Below are 22,768 nucleotides of genomic sequence, written 5' to 3' on the forward strand. Positions count from 1 at the left end.
CCAATCGTATTAGCGTCAGTTATACTAATCAACCAATCGTATAAGCGTCAGTTATACTCGTCGACCAATCGTATAAACGTAAGTAATATTCTTTGACCAATGAGAAGTCAAATCTACTGACATGTCAAATGCATTTCAAACATATATTATTAACAGTGGTGTTACATCATCTATAATTGTGATCAATGACAAACCGTAACCGTATTGGAACTGAAAGGTTTAGTGCTTTGTTAATTTTTTCGTTTGTATCTCTTTCTCTTTGTCCATTGAACTTTGATTCTATGGAAGTTTAATTTAAGCGGGGCGGATAATGTTAAAAGTAATATATATCAGCTACGTCGAGATTTAGACGGGGAACGCCTAAAACCGAAAGAACATCACCCAAAAAATACAGAGATTCTCGATATTTCCTGGGTGACGCCGGAAGCCTTAAAGCCTAAGGGAGCATTGAAATCTCCAAAGGCACACAGGCATACGTGCGCGAACAAGGTAAGAATCCCATAATAAATAATCCGCAATAATTCCTATTTCAATTTTCATTATCTTGATTATTTTTTTTTCTTCAATCTTCTAAAATACTACTTTAAAGCGAATCGATGAATGTGCTTTTGTAACAAGTGTCTCCCCTCAAAGATCGTATTGCAGTAATATTCGATATTATCTCCCATTCCTAACCTCAATCCTTAGACTGCTTTTTCACTGAATGCCTTAGATAAATCACTAATTATAATAAAAGGGGAGGAATAAAGACACATAAAAAAAGAATAGACAAGTGAACAAAAAAATCAATGATCGTGTAAATACATGTTCATTTGCATACTTGATCATGATTATTTTTTTTAATCCTATATATATTGGTTTGAATAATTAATAAACTTTTTTTCCTTTTTATTTTTTTCTTTCTTTCTTTCTTTTATTATGTCATTATATGTGTTATATTTAACAAATTCATATTCATAGGTTATGTCAAAATATTTTTATGTACCCAATCAGTCATTTACTTTTAATATATTTAATAAATCACATTTATAGGTTATATTACAAATTGACATTGAAATTATAATACGTTTTATAAAAGAAAGTCTTATTACTGCAATCGATTGAAGATAATTGATAATTAATGATAAAATAATTATACATTTCCTTTGACAATCCTTTATCAAGTAATCATCTTAATAGCAACAATTGCATTCTATAAATTAATAAACAATTATTTGATATAATATAAACCAGACAGTTGTGTATTACATATCGAATGAAATTTTGTTACAAATCATAAATAATCGCATAATAATAATAATAATAAATAATCAGTCTCAGTTATTATTTTATTTTATTTTATTTTATTTATTTTTTTTTTCATCTGCACCATTTCCTTCATTTTATTTCATGTTTCCTTAACACCTGCTCTCTGACCCACCAATCCCCTCCCCACCCACCCCCCACCCATCCATCTTTTTAAATGTCCTCTCTCCATAGGCCCAAAAAATATTCTTTCAGGTTGAAAGTTCGTTCGTATGTTCGTTCGTTCGTTCGTTCGTTCGTTATAGTTTCTAGTGCAGTAGAAAAACGGTTTGCGGTTTACCAGTCTTTCTTAATTTGTGTTGTGTTCAAGTTGAAAAAGTTTAAATATGAAATGGGGAAGAAAGAACCCTAGTAATCAAAAAAAGAAAGTAATAATGTATGAAAGTAAGAGGAGGAGGAGGAGAAGGAGGCGGCGGCAAAAAAAGAAAAGAGAAATAAAAACAGTATACCTTAAATGAAAAATGTGAAAGAAAAAGAAAAGAAAAAAGAAATATGAAAAAGTTCAGTTTAAGTATAAAGTTATAAAAATAATGTAATGTATATATATATAAAAAAAAAAGTTCGTACACCACGTGATATAAAAAGTATGTTGTTGAACGCGTTATGGAATGCGCGCGCGTTGTGCCTTCAAGAGCGAGTACTACACGGGCTCTTTTTGACACAGGTAAGCTCATCGATGCCACAGAGGCAGATTTTTCAGTGCTACATTTGGCCCGTACGCCTATAAATTGACTTATCAAGTAAGAGGATGTCCTTATGTATTCAAATATCATATATATATATATATATCAACACACTTTGTGATTCTACTTATTATCATTATTACTATTATTATTATTATTCTAAGTAAATTCTAACTATTCTTATATTTGCTATGTAATTGTCTTTTTTACAGGCTGGAAGATGTCTGACTCCGGTTCAGAGAGTTCATCATCGGAAGGTTACCCCGCTAGAAGAAAACAACTTAATCCTGGGGACGATGTGACTTCTACACGTTTTTCACAACGATCTCCTTCTCTCTCCGATAGGAAGTCCCCAACGAGTTCTATTTCTTCCAGAGGAAAATCACCGGGTTCTATTATGTCTGCTGATAGAAGATCTAAATCACCAAGATCAACACCGGCATCACCAAAATCACAAAGATCCGAATTGATGTCTCCTAGTGAAGATGGCTCTCCAAGATCTCCTAGATCACCTAGATCACCAAGATCTCCTAGATCGCCACGATCTCCTAGATCACCTAGATCACCTAGATCACCAAGATCACCTAGATCTGAATCCCCATTATCAAAGTCTCCACCTGCTTCCCCAAAATCTTATCGGTCTGGCAATAATTCGATTGATTCACCACGTTCTGATCGTAGTTCATCAAGGTCACCTATTCAAGATGAAAGATCTTGTCTTTCAACGCCGAATGATTCTAAATCTTTACTTTATGGTGATTCTGAAGCAAAGTCATATGATTTTGATGGGGATACTCAAAAATCCAGAGACAATTCGCCAAAATCAATTTCTTATAGAAACAGCGAGTCTAGACAGAGTTCACCTAAATCACCAAGATCAGGACGTAGTTCTGTCAAATCTCTTCTATCAGGAAGAAGCTCACCAAAATCTTATAAATCTGGTCAAGCGTCTCCCATTGATGATCGCGAATCTGAAAAACATTCGCCTGAACGATCTCCAGTTAATAAAAATAATTCTTTTAATGAATTAGATGGAGAACAGATATCGGATGGTGACATAGATGACGAACCAGAACCTGTTCCTAAATCAAAACCAGCTCAGATATCTCACGGAGAAGACTTGTCTGATGTATCTGATCTTGAAAGTATGGATGGTGCAGAAGGATCTATCGATCAGGAGAGAGATTCTATCAAAGAAAAAAGGGATGACGATGAACCCAGTACAAAGAACGATGATAAAATTGGACAAGAGGAAAAAACTGCTAGCGTTAACATAGAGGAAAGTGAACAACTTGATTTTGAAGCTGATGGTCAATGGAAAGATGAACGTGATGAAGGTACTGTTATCATTTTCATCCTGGGGGGGGGGGTGAATTAGGGGCCCAGTTTTGTTGCAGTTATGTATCATCTTAATTAATTATTTACTTAATAGGTGACGCAGACATTCCTGCAATTAAGGAACACAAAGATAAATTAGAGAAAGATGCTAAAGAAAAAGATAAAGAGAAAGATAAAGACAAGGATAAAGATAAAGACAAAGAAAAAGATAAAACGAAGGTAGCTGACAATGTAGGAGCGAATGATAAAGAAGAGGGTGAAGAAGATGGTGATAAAGAATCCGAATTGGAAGAAGGTGAACTTAGTGATGGAGATGATGCTAGACCTGAAGAAACAGAACCAAGACCTGTTTGTAGATTTTATAATCGTGGACAATGTACGTGGGGTGTTAGCTGTAGATTTTTACATCCCGGTGTAACCGACAAAGGTAATTACACAATGTTCGACATGGTACGACCAATGGCCTATCCTCCGCATGCTGCTGCACCCCACGAATATCGTGCACACATCGATAGACCAAGTATCGTTCGACCATTAACTGCTTATGGTGGTGCACCACCTCATGCACCAAAAGTAGAAGAACTGCCAACCGAGTCTGCCTGGGAACGAGGATTAAGACATGCCAAAGAAGTAAACATACAAACTTTCTAAACCGATATATCAACTATGCAACTAATAAACAAAATACTAACCTAATTTATATTATCTTTTCAGATGATGCGTAAAGCTAACAAACGCAAGGAATCCGATATGGATTTCGAAGAGAAAAAAATGAACTTAAGTTTAGGACAAGATGAGTTAGATCGTGAAGCAGGATATTATGTACGAGCTGCTAGCCCTGAACCACCTGTTGAAAGGTGGCCACCTAGGGAACCACCACCAAGAAGGATACCACCACCTAGAATCACACCTGAACGATACATCGATGAGCCAGAAGCTTATTATCCACCTCCTGCAGCACCACCTGATTATTATCGGTAATAAATACAGCATTGATACTCACTTTCATTTCGGGCGCCGTATATATCCGGCATCAACTCGATGACTTGTTCTAACAATTCATATATTAACACTGTTTGTATTATTTCGAAGGAGAGTGCATTACAAATCAGATTCTCGAGCTTCCGGGGAATATCGGGAACGTCTCGAGTATCATGGAATTCCACGGGGTGCACCCCATTCCGTTTCACCACCACCCCATACCAGAGAACGCGAACGTGAAAGAGACAGAGAAAGGGAACGTGACAGGGAACGTGAGTATTACGAGAAGTATGAAAAGAAGCACAAACGACCATCTAGGGAGGTCATAGTTGAACGCATACCACCTACCAAAACTTGGCGTGAAGAGGAACCACCACCCATGGAAAGAGGTAGAGGTGATGAATGGGCAGATCCATGGATGCGTCGTAAATCACCAAGTACGGTGCGTCGCAATACGGCATCATCCAGACGTTCAAGAAGACAATCCTATTCATCTGGATCATCGTATTCATCGACCAGGTAAGACTTAGTATTCAACGATGGTAATTATGACAAATATATATTTAATTATTAGTTTTTAGATAATTAGGGGATTCATTAACAGAGATAGGATCGAGTTGAATTCTTTTCGTTGGAATTAACTTGATATTATTATTTATCAAAACGATGGTTCATATTTCATTAGAATCCTTAATATACTTCGTAGAATACACAATCGTGTTTTGTAGCTTGACCTCCATCTTTTTTGAATTTGGTATAAAAAAAAGGTATAAGTAAAAAAGAAAATACTCGTAGAAAAATTTGCGTAGAAGAAACATAAAGAAAAAGAAGACCATCGTAATTACAAATTGAAATAAGAACGAGTAAGAGTATAATTTTTTTAGTTCTAGCCGTAGCTCGAGCCGATCTAGCTACAGTTCTTACGACTCCCTATCCAGGTCCCGTTCACCTACTCCTCCCTCTAGAACCCGCAGCAGTGGAAAAGGGAAAGCAACGGTCCCTTCACCACCTGCGAGCGCAGCAGCAGTTCCTTCTGGAGCACCACAGCGTGGTGCTATGCTAATGAACCCACCGGCTCCTTCTCCTCGTCCACCCAAAGGCTCCATCTCTCCTACTACGGGAACGTTACATCGACGTGCTGGTTTGAATCCACCTGCACCAAGTCCGTTGTCATCTCATCAACGACATCATGAAAAATCAAGGGACAAAGCAGCCATTGCTGCTGCTGCAGTGGCTAAGGTTATCAAAAGTAGATCTAGGTCTAGGTGAGGAACCCATTTCTATTTTATTTTCTCATGTTTATATTAATTTATTAATCCTTTGAGAGTGCAATAGATTGCATACAATGTCGGCCATATGTTAGGGGGACTTGAAAGTAATGTCGTTTCTACAAATGTCCAATTTTTTTATATTTTTATTAATTTGGTATTACAAATTTTGCATACTAGATGGAAAAAGATTGTTGATAACAAGGTTGAGATTATGTTATTGATTAAAATTAAGAATTTGTTAGAACAAAGTTTATTTGTTTGAATTTAAGGTTAGAAAGCGACATTACTTTTCTGTCCACCTAAAATACGTACATCTAGCAAGATCACATTGAAATCGTTGTATTTATGTTCATTCAAGAGATATATAAAAATCAATTTAATTTTTTATAAGTCAAAAAAGTTTTCAAGTTAAAATATGAAGTGTACTTAAGCAATATGGCCGCCACTGTATATGTTTTGTTAACAAGGATACAGAAAATACCCTCTAACTTAATTATATTTAAATTAATAAAGACTCGTATATGAATCTTTAGTAACTAAAGGGTTAAAAATTTGAGGGAGAAAAAAATTCATTCAAAACAATTAAATATGAATAATTGTATTTATTTTACAGATCTTCTCATAGTAGTTCCGGATCAGAAAGTAGCGGTAGCAGTAGCGATTCTAGCGAATCAAGTTACTCGTCGTCTTCCAGTGAAACACGTAAAAGAAAAGATTCAACACCACCATTGACACGCAAAGATTCCAAAGCGATAGACGCTTTGAAGCTTAGCGGTACAAAGCAACAAATAAAACTTACATTGAAACCGACAAGTAACATTTCAACGACCAAGAAGATAGATCGTTCGACAATAATGGCTGGAAAGAAGAGAAGTTTAGAATCTCCACCTTTAATTGACAGTAAAGCAAGTGTTGCTGCTGCTGCTGCCAAAGCTGCTAAAAAAGCAAGCTCACGTCGTGAAGAATTATTGAAACAACTGAAAGCTGTCGAAGATGCTATTGCACGGAAGAGGTCGAAAGTTTGAACTCTTACTTTATGGAATATAATTATTATTATTATATATATATATATATATAAAAGTTTAAGAGTTTAACAAAAAAGAAAGAAAACGAGAGAAAATCCCCAGGACGTGTTGTGTGACGCTGCTTCGTCGTTTTTCTTGCTTTATATTCATCATCACCATCATCATCATCATCATCATCATCATCATCGTCGGAAATCGTTTATATTATTAATACGATGTATTAAAAATTTGCATAAATAATAAGTAAAAAAAAAAAAATAAAAAAAGGTATTTCTTAGGATGATCGATGCATAATTAGCTGTAATAATAATTATTAATTATTAATAATAATAATAATAATATTTGAGAATTAAAAAAACAAATCCATTGGTGCGTGGATCAACGATTTTTGTCGTTTTTGTTTTTGTTTTCTCTTTCTTATTTCTATTTACAAACTTTTAATATCATTAAAATATTTTGCCAATTTTAATTTTTTTTCTTATTCAATCATTTTGTTTCTTTTCTCTGTCTCTCTCTCTCACACACTCTCTGTCTCTCTCACTCTCTCTCTCTCTCCAAACCAATTTTCACATGATCGATCATCTTGTTTTTTTTTCTTTTTTGTACAATTTTATTAATGGTGGACCAGAAAGTAATGTCGCTTTCTAACCTCAAATTCAAATGAATACATTTTTAATCAATAACATAACCTCAACAACCTTTTTTTTTCATCTAATATGCAAATTTTTAATACAAAACAGATTAAAATCAATTGAATTTGAATTAAAATAGAAAAATTGATATAGAAACGACATTACTTTCTGGTAAAGTTGGTGGAGGTTTTTTTTAAATCCTTGTACAATGTGTAAAAGCTCAAAGTTATCATCATTATCATCATGAAACGAATGACCTTCAGTGAAGAAAGGAAGAATGATAAAGCAAGGTTTTTCTGTTTTTGAAATAAAAATATGAAAGCTGCTTGTGGTTTACTGTTAAAAGATAAAATAAGTAAATTATTTTTGTTTTTTCTTATTTTACGCAATAATTATTTAAATATTTTTCTTATAAATATATATGTATACTTATTGCATATTCTAATTATTTCAAAACTTAATTATAATAGATGGGAATCTTATTTTAATATCATTTTATTGATAACAATTAATTGTTATTTCAAAACTGTATAAACGACATTATAATAATATCTTACCTGTTAATTCCAATTTTCTTTTCTATTTGTTTTTCTTGTTTTTTTTTTTGTTCTGTTTTATTATTTCATTAAGTTTATGTAGTATTAAAGAAAAAAAGAATAAAAATAAAAAATGTAAAAAAAAAAGAAAAAGAAAATAAGTAACGCTGATTAAATTATAATCAAAAATCAATCAAAGTTTATTTGTTTTTATTAAACATTGTTTAAAATTCAAAATGTATTATTATTATTATTATTATTTCTGTATTTGTTAATTGTAACGAGTTATATTTTAAAAAAATTTTCATTAATTAGAGATAAATTATCTCAAATTATTATTCAATAATGATTAATAATAATTTGTAAAATAATAACTATATATATATATTATTTGTTTATTTTTGTTTTTGTTTTATCAGGTGAAGAATAACAAAAAAAATAAATAAAGTATATCGAAATATGTTTGTAACAAAAGAGGGGGGGGATCAAATTTTTTATTATTACAAAACGTATATTATTATATACGAATTATTCAAAATACGCGCGTAATTATATATTTGTAAAAATATTTTACAGAAGATCACCCGACGTTTATCAATCATATTTTGTATCAATAACGTGTTTTATCTTATATATATATATATATGGATAACAATTATGTATAATATATATATATATGAGGATATATTAATACATAACCTCAATATATATATATATTGTACTGCATATTGCATTAGTTTGTTCAAAAATCACATTTGTTAAGTAGACAAACGATGAAGCTTGGCATTGGATACAAAAAAAAATATATTTGAAAAATGAAATAAAAAAAAATACAAAATAGAAAATGATTGTGAATAACAAAAACATTGTATTTAATTAAATAAGTACACAAACAAACAAACAAAATAAAATAACAAAAATTTTGACGTATCATTTCGTTAGGTTTTTTTTTTTTTTTTACAGAATTTTTTGGAGAATAATATGGAACAAAAACAAATAAAAAAAGTAATTAACAAAACGTAAACATATATGAGTGTGTTAAACAATTAATTGCACAATTAATTGCACAATATATGAACGAATAAATTTGTTACTCTTTTTTTCTTTTTTTTCCCCTCTTCGGTTTTTTTTTTCATTTAATAAAAAGCATATACATATATGTACTTTGTACTTTCTTCTCTTTTTTTTGTTCTCTTATTTTTTTTTTGTTTCTTTTTATAATACAAAACGTGCGACGTGAGCTATTTACAATACCTTAAACCACCATAAATAATATATTCTATGTTAATCTCTTTGCACTCGAGCGGCGCCGATACGGCACCCAGTAGATTTCAGTGGCAACTCGAAAGGCGCCGATACGGCGCCCAGCGACTGATTTCAAGTCTTTTGTTACTCAATCTGTATAATTACGGTGTGTGATAAGATATTTCTTTAAAGATAATACTTAAAGGGCCCAAAAGGTTTACTCTGATCGTAATACACCTGGAGGTAAACCGGAAGTAACAAATTAGTGTGATACATGTCCTGATAAACCTAAGATGCATCATCCACCTTAGCTATTGTTTTACGAAATATCATACAAAAATTAATTACAGAGTATATTTCTCAAATTTTCTTGTTTCTTTGATATACAAATAAATAAATTGATGTAATTTGATTATTTGTATACATTTGTTTGTTTATAAATGACTTTTCAAGTCATATTATTTCATTCAACATTTGTAAAATGTTTCCTTAATTTATTCCAAAATCGTTGCTCGAGTTGTTGGTCAGCTCGAATGCAAAAGATTAAACAATAACAATCAATAAATATGAACACAATAGTTCTAAGTATAAATTTGTTAATTGAGATAAATTAAATTGTATATCGGTGATAATTATACAGTTAAAATTGTACCTCGTAAAGACGGAATTATTTTCATTAATTTTATACAAGTCAACAATCCGTAAAAGAGGTAATAGTTTTAGCACAATTATAAACATCCCGGTTTATATTTAATTTATTATTATAATTATTCATTATTTTTCTTTCTTTCTATTTATCTTTTTTACTTTAAATTAATCATCGAAAATTGAAAAGCTTTAAGATACGGCAAGTTGATTTGCGTAGTAAGAAGAAGAAACATAAATTGATGATTGGTCATTTCTAAAAATCAGATCTTAAATGAGATATATATATATGTGTATATATATATATATATTATATAATATAAATAAGAAACACATAAATCAGCTTATATAAAAAATATTACAATATTTTTTAGTATCTTTTCTTTTCTTTTTTTTTTTTTTACTTTTAAATATTCACAGATATTGAAAGAGAGACACTTACAAATTTGAGAGATGATTTTTGGAAATGATTTGTTATAATGAAAGAAAGAAGAAAAAAAAGGATTATACAGTAAAACCAAGAAAATTAAAACAACAACAACAACAATCCCCCTTTTCAAATTGACCGATAAGATGGTGGAGGTGGAGGAGGAGGAGGAGTTTCAGGTTCAGATTGTCTACTCATCGATACATTTCTTTCAAGATTATCTTGACATGTTCGTATTGGAAGACCCATGAACCTGTTAATGTTTTTGTTCAACATGCTACGTCTTAATAGACCTAACTTTAAATCATGTTGAGGTTTGACCTCGTTATATTTAAACAAACCATCACCAGGTGGTGGTAAACCAATTTTAGGTAATTTGTACCACCATTGATACGTTACGTACCAAGTTAAAACAGCAGCAATACCACCAAGAAATTTCTCAATCATAATGTGATAATATAATACAGTAGATACCAACATAACGTCCCATAATAATTGTTGTACAGTCATAAAAACAAACAGTGCTCTTAAATATGGTGTAAAAACTTTGTGAGCTTTTTTCAGAAATTCCAAATCTCTATCAGAGAGATTACGTAATGGTCCAAAACTGGTCTCGTTGGGTGTAATTCTGGTGTGTTCTTCTCGCATGATCAAATCTTTAATACCTTCCCAGCCAATCATAGAAGAACCTTCTTCTGCTAAGATGAGACTCGAGTATATCAGGATAAATGTATGACCCGATATATCAAAACCATTCCAAAATTTGCCAGCTTGAAGGCATTTAAATTTGAATTGTAATTGGGCTTCCTTGGTGTTTACACAACGACCAAAATTAGTTTCAATGTAATTGAACAATCTTGTCCACATTAGCCAAGCAAACGTGGCAAGTACCAAACGTGCCAAATGTTTCAACAATATAGATCTCCTACCACAACCAAGGGTGTGTGAAGTGAGAACAATCCATGGTACGGTTACCATCAACAACCATCCCCATCCCCATTTAACGAAATAACGATTAAGTGCATTATCTGATCGTGAGAAATACGTTCTAGGCATTATCACGAAATCAGCAACGAGTGATATCGTAAATATCGTACCACAATATATGGCAACCTTCAATCTGGTATCAAACAGCAATGATTTTTTACATAAATGTAAAAACATAGTTACAAGTATAAGACCTATTGAACTTGGTGCAGTTGTTGGTCTTGTACCACCACGATCCTCTTGATTCAAATTTGGTCGAAAATTTAAACGACTCAACGATCTGGCGTTACCACCGGAAAATATATTGTTGTTTCCCGCGAAATTGTTACCACCATTTCCGAGATTTGGGTGTACTCTTCTTCTACCAGCAGCCATCCTTGTTTCTTTGTGGTTAGTTTTATTTTCTTTCTTATCTCGTATTCTTCCTTAATTCAAGGTTCTCTTTTCTTGGATATTTGTCTTTACTATTATTATTATTATTATTAAACTTCAATCAATATATACGATTTTTCGTTCATTTATTTTCTTCTATTCATTATCTAATTAATTAGAGGTTAGAAACGTTTTAAACAGCTGATTCGAAATTAGGAGAAGGTTGTCACAATTTTGTTCACTTGTCCTTTTTTTATTATTATTATTATTATTATTATTTCGAACACTTATTATTTCTCTTTATTAATTATTAATTATTAACCTCAATAATTAGGCTACAACGTGTTTTATACGAAGACTACAACACTGTGCACGAGTAACTTCTTTTTTTTCTTTTTTGGTATATTTGTCGTACGTCCTCGACGAGTTTATAGTCCAATGTACCCAATTCTCGCTCAGTCATCAAAATTATATATTTATTATGTATCTTATTGTCCCCTCTCCAAATCTAAAATAATTATACGTTAGTTTTTTTATAATGTTGCATTGTGTAATGTCGTTTTATCAAAAATAAAAAAGAAAAATAAAAATAAAGGAAAGATAAATGATATGTCACAATTGTACGTGTCATTTTTAACTAAGTTCAAAGTTCAAAGATACCGTTAAAAGTTCCTACGATTTCGGGGATTTTTTAGTCTTCTTTATATATATATATATATATATATATTATTTATTATCAGTTATCTAAATATTTCTATCAATGTGATTTATTATTATTAATTACATTTGATTTGAATTAATTACGTATATCTTACGTCTACTCGCGTTTATTTTTTTATTTTTTATCGACAATACGTTGGCGGGAAAATTTGAAATGCAAATGACGTTGCATTTATTTTCTTTTTATTCGCGTTTATTTTTTAATTTTTTTTTTTGTTCGAAAATACTTCGGCGGGAAAATTTGAAATACAAATGACGATGCAATTATTTTGTTTTTGTTCGCGTTTATTTTTTAATTTTTTACGAAAATACTTTAGCGGGAAAATTTGAAATACGAATGACGATGCAAATGCCTTTTGTTGTTCTTACTCGCGTTTATTATTTAATTTTTTAATTTTCTTTTTCCTAAAATCGTTGGCGGGAAAATTTGAAATACAAATGACAATGCATTCCTTTTGTTGTATTTTACTCGCGTTTATTTTTTAATTTTTTTAGTTTTCTTTTATCTAAAATCGTTGGCGGGAAAATTTGAAAAAGAAAAATGTTTTTGCGTCTAGACCATTTGGAAAACAATATATTTGTGACATGATTTACATAGATACAATTATTTCGTTGCTAAATTTATAAATCTATCGTACAAATGAATACACTTTGATAACTATAACGATGTTTTTCAGCAATAGTTTATTTCTACGTATTTATATATTATAATTTATGCGTATAGTATACAATTGAAATTAACTCAATTGAATTATTTGACGTGCAGGGTTTTTGTGTCACACTGTGTAGGCATTTAAATATAATATCATTGAGTTTGAGTTTTAAAAATTGTGTTCACGTTGCAACAATATGTAACAATTGATGAATTATTTTAATGTTAAGCGTTGGTATGATATATTTTTCTTTTTTTGGTTCTTTTTCTATTGTTATACAATAATTTTTAAATTGTACATAACACACGTAGGCGATAATATTCGATGATAATATTTTTCAAAGTTAATAACGTGCAATGATATTAATATTTTTTTTTTTACATTAATATAGGCGTACCGAAGCATAATACAGTTGCAACAAAAATTGCACCGTGTTACAGCGAGATAGCTCATTCGAAGGCACCATTATTATCGTTTGACTAGTAAAAAGATATTTTTCGATATAAGCTAGCTTTTATTTAATAATAATAATAATAGTAGTAGTAGTAGTAGTAATAATAATAGCAATAATAATAATAATACGTAAATTAAATTCAGTCGTGTAATATCACTTTTATTCGAATCACTCGGATTCGTTGAAATATTTTTTAAGATATGAAAAAAAAGGAAGAAGAAGAAAAAAAAAAGAAAGAATAATAAATAAATAAAAAAATAAATCAATTAAAAATTAGCATCGTTAGGATTAAAATTAAATCGATTAACAATTAATTCTCGAAATGACTATATAAATGGTGTATATATGTGTGTGTGTGTGTGTGTGATTTAAAGTAGTTGACTTTGATGTTGCATTAAACGTTTATCGTTTATCTATGCCATTAGAATGCATAGAATTAGCATAGTTGAGTAATGTTTTAAAAAATTGTACATTAGAATGCGGTAAATTGGATAAAATTAAATCTAATTTAACTATTTTTATTTTGGACGTTAACATTCTAGGTGATTCGTTATTGTACGATGACCAATAACTCACCAATTCTGGATATCCTTCATGATTGATATTAGTAGCCGTTATAGAATTATATCTCATTTGTAAATTTAAATCTGGTTGACAATGTAAACCATGGCACAATTGTGTAACATCGGTTTGACTAGCATTAATAACTTGTACATCAGTATAATTAACAAAAACTATTAATACTCTTTCAATTAATTTTCTTTCAATAACTTTCGATGCTGTAATAGTTACCGAAGGATTAATATCAAGCCATTCCCATAATTTAATAACAAATCCGGTGCTGTATGGTTCATCGGATGTTATTAAAAATGCTGGTTTAGATACAAACGAATTTGGGCTTAGATATTCCCAAATAGGAAACGTTTGATCTGACTGATTTTGAAATGTTAAATTGATAGTAGCTTTGCAAGATTCCAAAGGACAGATACCCTCATTTTGAATCATCAAACGATGATAACGCGTTGGTTTCCAATCATTATCTCCTTCATTCAATGTCATTGCTTTGAACATACGCGGTGATGCTTTTATCTCTCGTTTTCTTTGTGATAAACTCGAACCATTTAAAAGTACTTTTAACGAAACGTATTTCGTAATACCTAAAATGAGATATATAAATCATAAATATAATATATATATATATATATATATATATATATATATATATATATATATATATATATATATGAAAAAGTAACAACAAAAATATGTAAAATATACATCAATATACATACGTTTACCATTCGTGTCATGGCACACGTATAAAATAGTACCATCGGAAACTAAATTGTATATGTTGACTAACGAACAATTATGTTTCGTATATTTTCCCAATAATTGGCCAGTATTACCAGATAAAAGTACAAGAGTGGATACATTTTCTTGAGATATTTCAACACTTAAAAGATCTTCAACTCCATCAGAATTAAGATCTGGTAATATAACTGGTAACTTTGAAAATGTATATGCTTCGGAAGTCCAATGTATTTTACCTTTACTTGGATCTATACTTTTTAATAAACCACCTTCACCGACAACGATACAATCTGCTTTTCCAGATTTATCTGTATCGATGGATACACAATCTATATTTGTGGGTATTCTTTCTAAACGTACCCACCAGGAATCAAAACCGCTGGTACCGTCTATATATAAAATAAAACCTTTTCTTGAAGTTTTAGTATTATAATTTACATTACTATCGTTGTATTCTTGACTTCGAAGTAAAAATATAAGATCGTAAGGTGATCCAGGTATTATTGTTATCGGCCCAAGTACTTCTACAAAAATAATATTAAACATTATAATATATAATAAGTATTCACAATGAAATAAGTATATGTATGTTTATAATTAGTTTATAAGTAATGTCACTTTTTAACCTCAAAATTCAAACAAATTGTTATTATTAATTCAATTAATTAATCACGTTATCAACAATCTTTTTTTATCTGGTATGCAAATTTTTAATATTATGATAAAAATCATCACAATTGGTTTTTTGATTTAAAATATTAAAAATAATTTGACATGCGTAGTAACGACAACAACATTACTTTTCGGTCCCCCTAATGTATATATATATATATGTAGTGTTGTTTGTTTGTGCATAATTAACAAATTATTTATATATTATGTATGTTTTTATATACTAACCTACATTTAACAAAGTTTTTTCCCATGAAACGGAAGATTGTGGTTTATTAACCGGTGGACATACCATTGTGTCACAAGGTAAAACGTACAAAAACACAAGTATTGTTACTATGCATAATAATATAGATATGATTAAACAAAATCGTCTAAACGTTGACATATCTCTACGTTTCCATAAATCATTTTGCGAAGTGCCTTCTATTATCATCGTTGGTATGTCATCTCTGTAACATTTAATTGTATTTTGTCCATTTCTAGTACGATTAGCTAAATTTCTAGTTTCATCCAATGGATAATAAACTCCGTGTTCGTGTACAGTTGTAGGTTCCTATATAATTAATATTAGAAAACAACATTAAAATTATAACCTATATTTGTGTGTGTATAAAATATCAGTTTTCTTCTTTTTTGTATATGTTAAGATAAAATCATTGAAATGTAAGATTTTGTGAACAAATGTGATTTATAATTTAATTGATATGTTTGTAATATTTGAACAATTATTAATATTACCATCATTGTTCTATCATCGTTAATTTGTTTGTTTATTGTTAAATCATTTCTTGATATTATTTGTTTATCCTCATCTTCGGTATCGGTATTGCTCATACATTGAGGAAGAGGTGTATAACCTTTACCACTGTGATGCTCGGTAGACATGATTCAAATGTTATTTGATTTATTTACTTTTTAAGATATATTTATCGATTTAAGGATCAGTAATATTATTAATATTATATTATCAATTCATATTGAATGTAATTATTAAAAATCAATGTTTTTTTAGATCAAACATTACTGACCTTTCCCTTATAGCGAATAATACATCTGACATTAATCTCAATGTATATAGTATGTGTATATATGTGTATAGTATCATCAGTATAGAGGGCAGTTCATCTGCAATAATTCAAATGCATTCAAATATTAATGTGGTAACAAAAATAAATTAGTATAAATAATTTAAGTATTTGTTATATTGTTTATTAATAATATTCAGTTATGGTAACAAAATATTGAATTGTTTGGGAAACTTGGTATAACATTTTAAATCTAACCTATTTTCATAGATTTTTTTTCTGTCAAGATTGACAATATTGAATATTATTAATAACCAAAACAAATTAGAATAAATAATTTATATATTTGTTGTATTGTTCATTAATTATATTCACTTATGGTAACTAAATATTTAATTGTTTGAGAAAACTTGTGATCAATATAACCTATTTTCTTTTTGGTTAAGATTGACAAAAGTTTTCCAGACAATTTCATATTTAGAAAAATAATAATAATTAAATGATTAATTGCAAATAATTATTTAAAATAAATATTTATTATTTAATTCAAATTTGTACTATCACCTCTCTAATCGTGAAATTGTGCATATTAATAACGTTTACAAGTGATTTACATGAACATAAATAAAATTATTCTCTGCAAAGTTTTTAAATAAATTATAAATATTATAATTATATATATATTTCAATAATAATTAATATTATTTAAAATAAATATGGAATTAATATTTTTCGTTTCTTTGGATAATTTTGGAATGTTTGTTGATACCATTTGTGTGACATTATAGCACAATCCACCTATAAAAAATAAATTCACATTTTAAACAATAATTTACATATATATGAAGAATTTGTTGATGTATTATATAAAATTTAATTACCTGATTAATTATTACCCAAAGTGTGACATAATGAAACGTACTACTTTGCCAAAGTATCACTGATAACATTGAATAAATTAAAATTTCTGTTAATTGCAATGGCGATGATAAATATTCAAATAAACCACCGTGTGGTATTTTGTAACCATCGAAGACAACTTTATTATTAGATTTTCTCAAATTGACTAATATAAAATTACATTGCAATTGCATCAATGAAGATAATAAAAATATATTAGCACAAACTATTTGCAAGAATGTTAAATTATCCCAACTTATTGATTTATCTGTATCTGTACAAAATAAAAATCATTTGCATTTTAATGAAACAAACATTTCATACACATGCTTATGTATTATTTTATTTTATATAAAATAATATTACTAGAATGTTACCTCGAACAAAACCTTGTAATTCACCAACTATACTAAGTATTGTTCCCAAATAATGTAAATATCCAACTATGTAATGAGATATATTTATTTTTTTATCTGAGAAAACATTAACATAATGTGTCTCATAGAATCTTTTCCAACAATGAATGGTAAGAAGAGTCATCGCTAAAAATCCACATTGCGGTGATACTAAAAATAAAATAAAATATTAATAATAATAATAATAATAATATTAATACGTTAATATTACAAAAATTTGAATATACATTACTTAATGCTTTTCTTGATGTACCCAGCGATGCATCTAATAAGAAATATACAATTTCTGGAATTGTACCATTCATAAAATATTTATAACAAATTAAAATGAGAGCAAATGTAGAAGCTGGCATTGCAAAGACATAGAAGTGTCTGAACCATCTAAAATTTGATATAAAAAAGAAGATAAAATAGCAATAAGCTGTTTATTTTGAAAATTCAGTAATGGCTGACTCCATTTTCAAAAAAAAATCAAGTTAGCTACTGTAATAATTAGTCAAATATTATTTATAATTGAAGAATATGTAAAAATTGTTAGTTAATAATTATATAAATAATTTTATGCAATTATATTCACCTTTTTGGTACTTCGGCCATTACAACAAGTGGATGATGAATATTAATCGCATGTTTGCCATAATGAAATGTACGTGTAATTAAAACTGGTAAATGATCTTCAACATACATAAGAAGAATTCCAAGTAATATCATTATACTTGATTTAAATATAAATAAATAACTTATCCAATTTATATCCATTATTTTTACAATACAATGTCTTCGTTACGAACTATCACAATTGAATCTTCTCAAGTATAGTAATAGAAAGTATTATTTTTCTTATCTTTCTAGAAAGTAGGACTTTCAATGTAGAAACCAGGTTATCTGATCATTCCCTTATGTTAAATATTCACCCAACTGCAACAATACAATAATAAAATATTTCATTATTATAATATTAATATATTTAAATATTAAAACAAAACTATCATGGCGTCTAATCAAATGTTATCACAAATATCCTTTTAAGGTTTGATTCTTTTTTAAAATACAAATTATAAATTAAAATAAAATATTCAATGTATTAAATAATTTATTTTTCTGTAATATAAAAAATACATCAAAAAATACATCAAAAATGAATTATTTACTTTATTCATGAAGGGACAAATTTAGATGAATGTTTTTTTTAACCTGTGTTTAATTTGTGCGCAGATCGCGCGCTCTGGTGTGTGTCGCGATAATCAAGCGATGACGGATATAGTCGTCAAACACGCTTAACTGGTTAAAATAATTTGATTTATTTATTCTCTTCAGAGAGTTTATTTTAATAGATTATTTGTAACACTTGTTGTTGTTAAAACTTATGTTATAAATTATTATTATTAGATTTTTTTTAGATTTATTTATTTATTTACTGTTTCCCCGAAGGGTTACACTCCTTTTACAGTTATGTCCTTAACTTATCTTAACACTACCCTCTCCCTCACTTCTCCCTTCCTCCCTTCCCCCTCTATCCATTCCAAACTTCCACTTCTTCCTCCCTCAATCCCAACCTTGTCTCTCCTTCCTTTCTCTCATACTCCCAATCCTCTTCATCCACTCCTCCCCCATTCTATTCCACTCTCATCCAAAATCTCCTTTATCCTCTCTTCCACTCCTCTCCCGTCCTCCTCACCTATAGCTCTACTGCAGCCCTCCAACACATGCTTCCAAGTCTCTCTCTCCCATCCACATACCCTGCATCTTTTCTTCTCCTCCTCCTCCCAGTATCTCCCTTCCCTCATCTCATTCCCCAATTCCCAGCTTAAAACCGTCCATACCAGTGTATCAAAGAGCCACAACCTCCTCCTCTCCCAATCCTTACCGAACATCCTCCTTTCCAAACCCCAAACCTGCCTCATTGCGACCCCTGCTTTCTTCACCCTAACCTTCACGTGCACTTCCTGACCTCCATTCTTTTTGAACACATAGCCCAGATACCTGAATTCCTTCACCTCCTCTATTCTCTTCCCTTTCCAATTCCAGTCTATTTCTCTATTTCTTCCCCCTCCTCTCCTAAATCTCACTATTTTCGTCTTCTCCACATTGACCTCCAATTTCTTCTTAACACAATATTCCTCCATTCTCCTCAACATACTCTCCATTTCTTCTTCTCTCTCCGCCAACAAAACCACATCATCTGCATATGCTAGCAAACCAATCCTCCACCCTCTCACCCTTACCCCACCCCATCTTCCTTTCATCAATTCCTCCTCTAAGTCCGCTATCAGTAGGTTGAAGAGCATCTGACTCATTGGGCATATTATTATTATTATTATTATAATACTGTTATTTTCTATATTTTTGTATTATATTTAAGTCAACAACTTTGTTGCAATACAAACATTATATGGACGGATTGTATTTTGTTTAATATATAATGTCATTATATATATATATATATAAAAAAACTTGATATAAAAAAATATCTTAGTTTAATAATACATATATAAAAATTTATACAATCTATATACTATATACAAAGCTTAAACAATAATAATTAAAACAATTGTTTCTTAAAGTAATGGTAATTGAAACTTATCATAGGTACGTACTTCAATACGAAATGTTAAAGTATCTTTTCGTAAAAAATCAATTAAATCCTGTATACGTACAAATTCAACATAACCAAAACTACGTTTGTTTAATTCACAAATGGGTTTTCTGAAAGCTTCAAGATCAGGTCTTGAACAAGTCTTTTCTCTAATATCTTTTTCTGAATTATGTGGATGTATCAATACAAAGTACATAACACCATTGAAGGGCCAATCCAATGCGTCATCATTCTCAGATTTCATGATATGTAAAAGTAATGATAAAAATTCTGGATCCTTAGATGATATGTTAATTCTTGCACACATTTTGTAACCGTTAGGTCCAGTATAAAATCCTGAACTATAATACATCTTTAAAGGATCATCTATCATAGCATTGAGCTTTTCTCTAAAGGAATTTAATTTCCATATATAAACACCATTACAATTACGCAATAACATTTCATCTTTGTTAAAACGTATTGAAGTTTGTAATGCGGTTAATTGATTCTTTTGATTGGAGACTGTAATTGAAAGTTCTCGATTTTGTTGTTCCAATACAACTATCCTTTCATACAAATTCCTAAAAATATTACATTGCTTAATATACTATAAATATGATATAGAAATATATATTTCTGTAAATTACTTTAATAATTGTTGCCAATCAGGTGGTGGTTCTTTATCCGACACCGATGTTCCATTTTTAGGTGGTGGATCCCATAATTTAGATTCTGCAGATAAAGCACTGACATTGTTTTGAGTCATCGATATACGTGAAAGTGAATTTAATATCATCTGTTAATGTAAATAAATATATACAGTAAATATTAATTAATTCGTTTAATGTTTTATCGTATTTTTTTAATGTACTAACAGTTAAGTGTAAATTGATATTTTTATCCAAATGAATGCGCAAAGTTTCTTTCGAACAAAATAATTCCATGCAACCGACGTCTTTAAAGGAACATGGAATATCATTTGAAGTTGACAGATTTTTGTATGTACATTCATTGATATGAGTTTCCATATCAACTGGTGACAATTCAGTCATACAACCAAGTTGACGATACACACATGTGGTACGTTGTTGTGATATTTCTCTACTTGTATAAAGATCTCTGAAAAGATCGCTTTCAGATTTTAATGGTTGACTGTCTATTGGACAACAAGCACCTTCTTTTCTAATTCAAACAAAAAACAAAACAAAAAAACAATTCAAAACAAATGTAATATGATTAAACATATTAGTACTGTCATGCATGTACACATTAATAATTTCAACATTTTAATTTGTAATAGTAATAAATATTACATTATTGTTTTATTGGTAATACTTTTGATGATTCAAATATAATGAAAATTGTTATAAAACTTACTGTAACCAAGTGTAAATGCACCGTGAACAAAATTTATGACCACAAGATGTTAAAACTGGATCACGTAGCCATGTTAAACAAATTGGACACTCAAACCGTGGTTCCAAGTATTCTTTCATACCATCACCACACTGCACCAAATCAAGTGCACATCAGTTAATGAAAATAAATGTTAACGCATTGTTTCATGAAAGATTCAATAACAAAACAATCTATCATCGATTACTATACACAATTATTTGAAAAAAAAAAATAATAAAATAAGATAATATAGATATAAATATAAATATAAATTAAATAATACAATACGTACTATTCCACTTTCTTCTGCCACTTTAACAGGTTCAGTAGAATTCTTTGATGTGGCCATTATCTGTAAAAGAGGTTATGATAAGTTTAAGAATAAGAAATACATATATATTTATATATGTATGTTATTTATTATATATGTATAAATATATATAAATATGCATATATACAATAGATAACAATATTATAATTTTATATATATATATATATATATATATATGATAGATAGCAATATTATAATTATATATATATAGATAACAATTTAAAAGAAAATATTTTTACGTCAGAAACAATTTATATTAAATGTTTTCAATAAAAATATGTACTAACCTAATTGTTTATGAAGAATTTTAATATGATGAAATTTCAATATTTATCATTTTATTTACACATATTGTTAGATTTTTATTTTGATGGAAATCATCTTAAAGAAATATAAAAACTTGTTATTCTTCCATGTCTCTTGTTAAAATATTACAAAATTGGATTTTATTTTGATTTCATATTACTATGCTTGTACTGTATTTATGTGTGAGGGTTATATTTATTTGTATAAATGGAAATATTTCAAGGAGATTATCTGCCATCTTTTATTGCACTTCGAAGATAATCAATGTTATTGTAGAAATTTTATTTATAGGAATCTGAATTATCGACAGATGTTAATTTAGAAATTGTTGTGCTTTATATAATACTATTATTATAATATCGACTTAATTATACTATGTTCAATCATTATTAAAAAAGATGATTTAAATTTGTGTCATACATTTTCGGTGCCATTATAATTTTTCAACAAAAAAAAAAAATCGTTGTAATCAAATTTTTGCGAAAAATATCAAAATTGCATTTAATTTCTCTCGCCCACAATCATATTTAATATATTTCAATTAAATAATT

The 22,768-nt window shown here is 29.4% G+C and overlaps 5 protein-coding genes across 9 annotated transcripts; 1 reads left to right on the forward strand and 4 right to left on the reverse strand.

Moving 5' to 3' along the window:
• Positions 1-179: 179 nt before the first annotated feature.
• LOC107071761 (uncharacterized) lies at positions 180-6,869 on the forward strand. Of its 5 annotated transcripts, none has more exons than XM_089176752.1 (8): positions 180-489; positions 1,501-2,045; positions 2,201-3,325; positions 3,421-3,956; positions 4,041-4,303; positions 4,419-4,826; positions 5,192-5,572; positions 6,192-6,869. In XM_089176752.1, exons 3-8 carry the CDS (start codon positions 2,209-2,211, stop codon positions 6,601-6,603), a joined length of 3,117 nt encoding a protein of 1,038 aa, XP_089032878.1. In that variant the 5' UTR covers positions 180-489; positions 1,501-2,045; positions 2,201-2,208; the 3' UTR covers positions 6,604-6,869. The 5 variants fall into 5 exon arrangements, with proteins under 5 accessions (XP_089032878.1, XP_089032877.1, XP_015186520.1 ...); XM_089176751.1 differs by having other exon boundaries at positions 1,501-1,969; XM_015331034.2 differs by having other exon boundaries at positions 1,970-2,045.
• Positions 6,870-7,127: 258 nt separating this feature from the next.
• Fitm (acyl-coenzyme A diphosphatase Fitm) lies at positions 7,128-12,097 on the reverse strand. Its single transcript, XM_015331041.2, has one exon. It carries the CDS (start codon positions 11,448-11,450, stop codon positions 10,218-10,220), a length of 1,233 nt encoding a protein of 410 aa, XP_015186527.1. The 5' UTR covers positions 11,451-12,097; the 3' UTR covers positions 7,128-10,217.
• Positions 12,098-12,721: 624 nt separating this feature from the next.
• LOC107071767 (uncharacterized) lies at positions 12,722-16,573 on the reverse strand. Its single transcript, XM_015331042.2, has 4 exons — positions 16,002-16,573; positions 15,489-15,816; positions 14,567-15,112; positions 12,722-14,431 (listed from the first exon to the last, which is right to left on the reverse strand). Exons 1-4 carry the CDS (start codon positions 16,146-16,148, stop codon positions 13,677-13,679), a joined length of 1,776 nt encoding a protein of 591 aa, XP_015186528.1. The 5' UTR covers positions 16,149-16,573; the 3' UTR covers positions 12,722-13,676.
• Positions 16,574-16,805: 232 nt separating this feature from the next.
• On the reverse strand, positions 16,806-19,917 carry LOC107071769 (polyprenal reductase). The gene is made up of 6 exons (XM_089176753.1): positions 18,756-19,917; positions 18,182-18,522; positions 17,837-17,985; positions 17,566-17,754; positions 17,170-17,462; positions 16,806-17,086 (listed from the first exon to the last, which is right to left on the reverse strand). Exons 2-6 carry the CDS (start codon positions 18,361-18,363, stop codon positions 16,994-16,996), a joined length of 906 nt encoding a protein of 301 aa, XP_089032879.1. The 5' UTR covers positions 18,364-18,522; positions 18,756-19,917; the 3' UTR covers positions 16,806-16,993.
• A 147-nt stretch (positions 19,918-20,064) lies between these two features.
• On the reverse strand, positions 20,065-22,454 carry LOC107071768 (TNF-receptor-associated factor 6). The gene is made up of 6 exons (XM_015331043.2): positions 22,199-22,454; positions 21,873-21,932; positions 21,560-21,690; positions 21,058-21,364; positions 20,830-20,978; positions 20,065-20,763 (listed from the first exon to the last, which is right to left on the reverse strand). Exons 2-6 carry the CDS (start codon positions 21,927-21,929, stop codon positions 20,163-20,165), a joined length of 1,245 nt encoding a protein of 414 aa, XP_015186529.2. The 5' UTR covers positions 21,930-21,932; positions 22,199-22,454; the 3' UTR covers positions 20,065-20,162.
• Positions 22,455-22,768: the final 314 nt, after the last annotated feature.

Source organism: Polistes dominula, unplaced genomic scaffold (genome assembly GCF_049000335.1).
Source record: "Polistes dominula isolate Pdom_NZ unplaced genomic scaffold, Pdom_raw_medaka contig_80, whole genome shotgun sequence".
In the NCBI taxonomy this organism is placed as follows: Eukaryota; Metazoa; Arthropoda; class Insecta; order Hymenoptera; family Vespidae; genus Polistes; species Polistes dominula.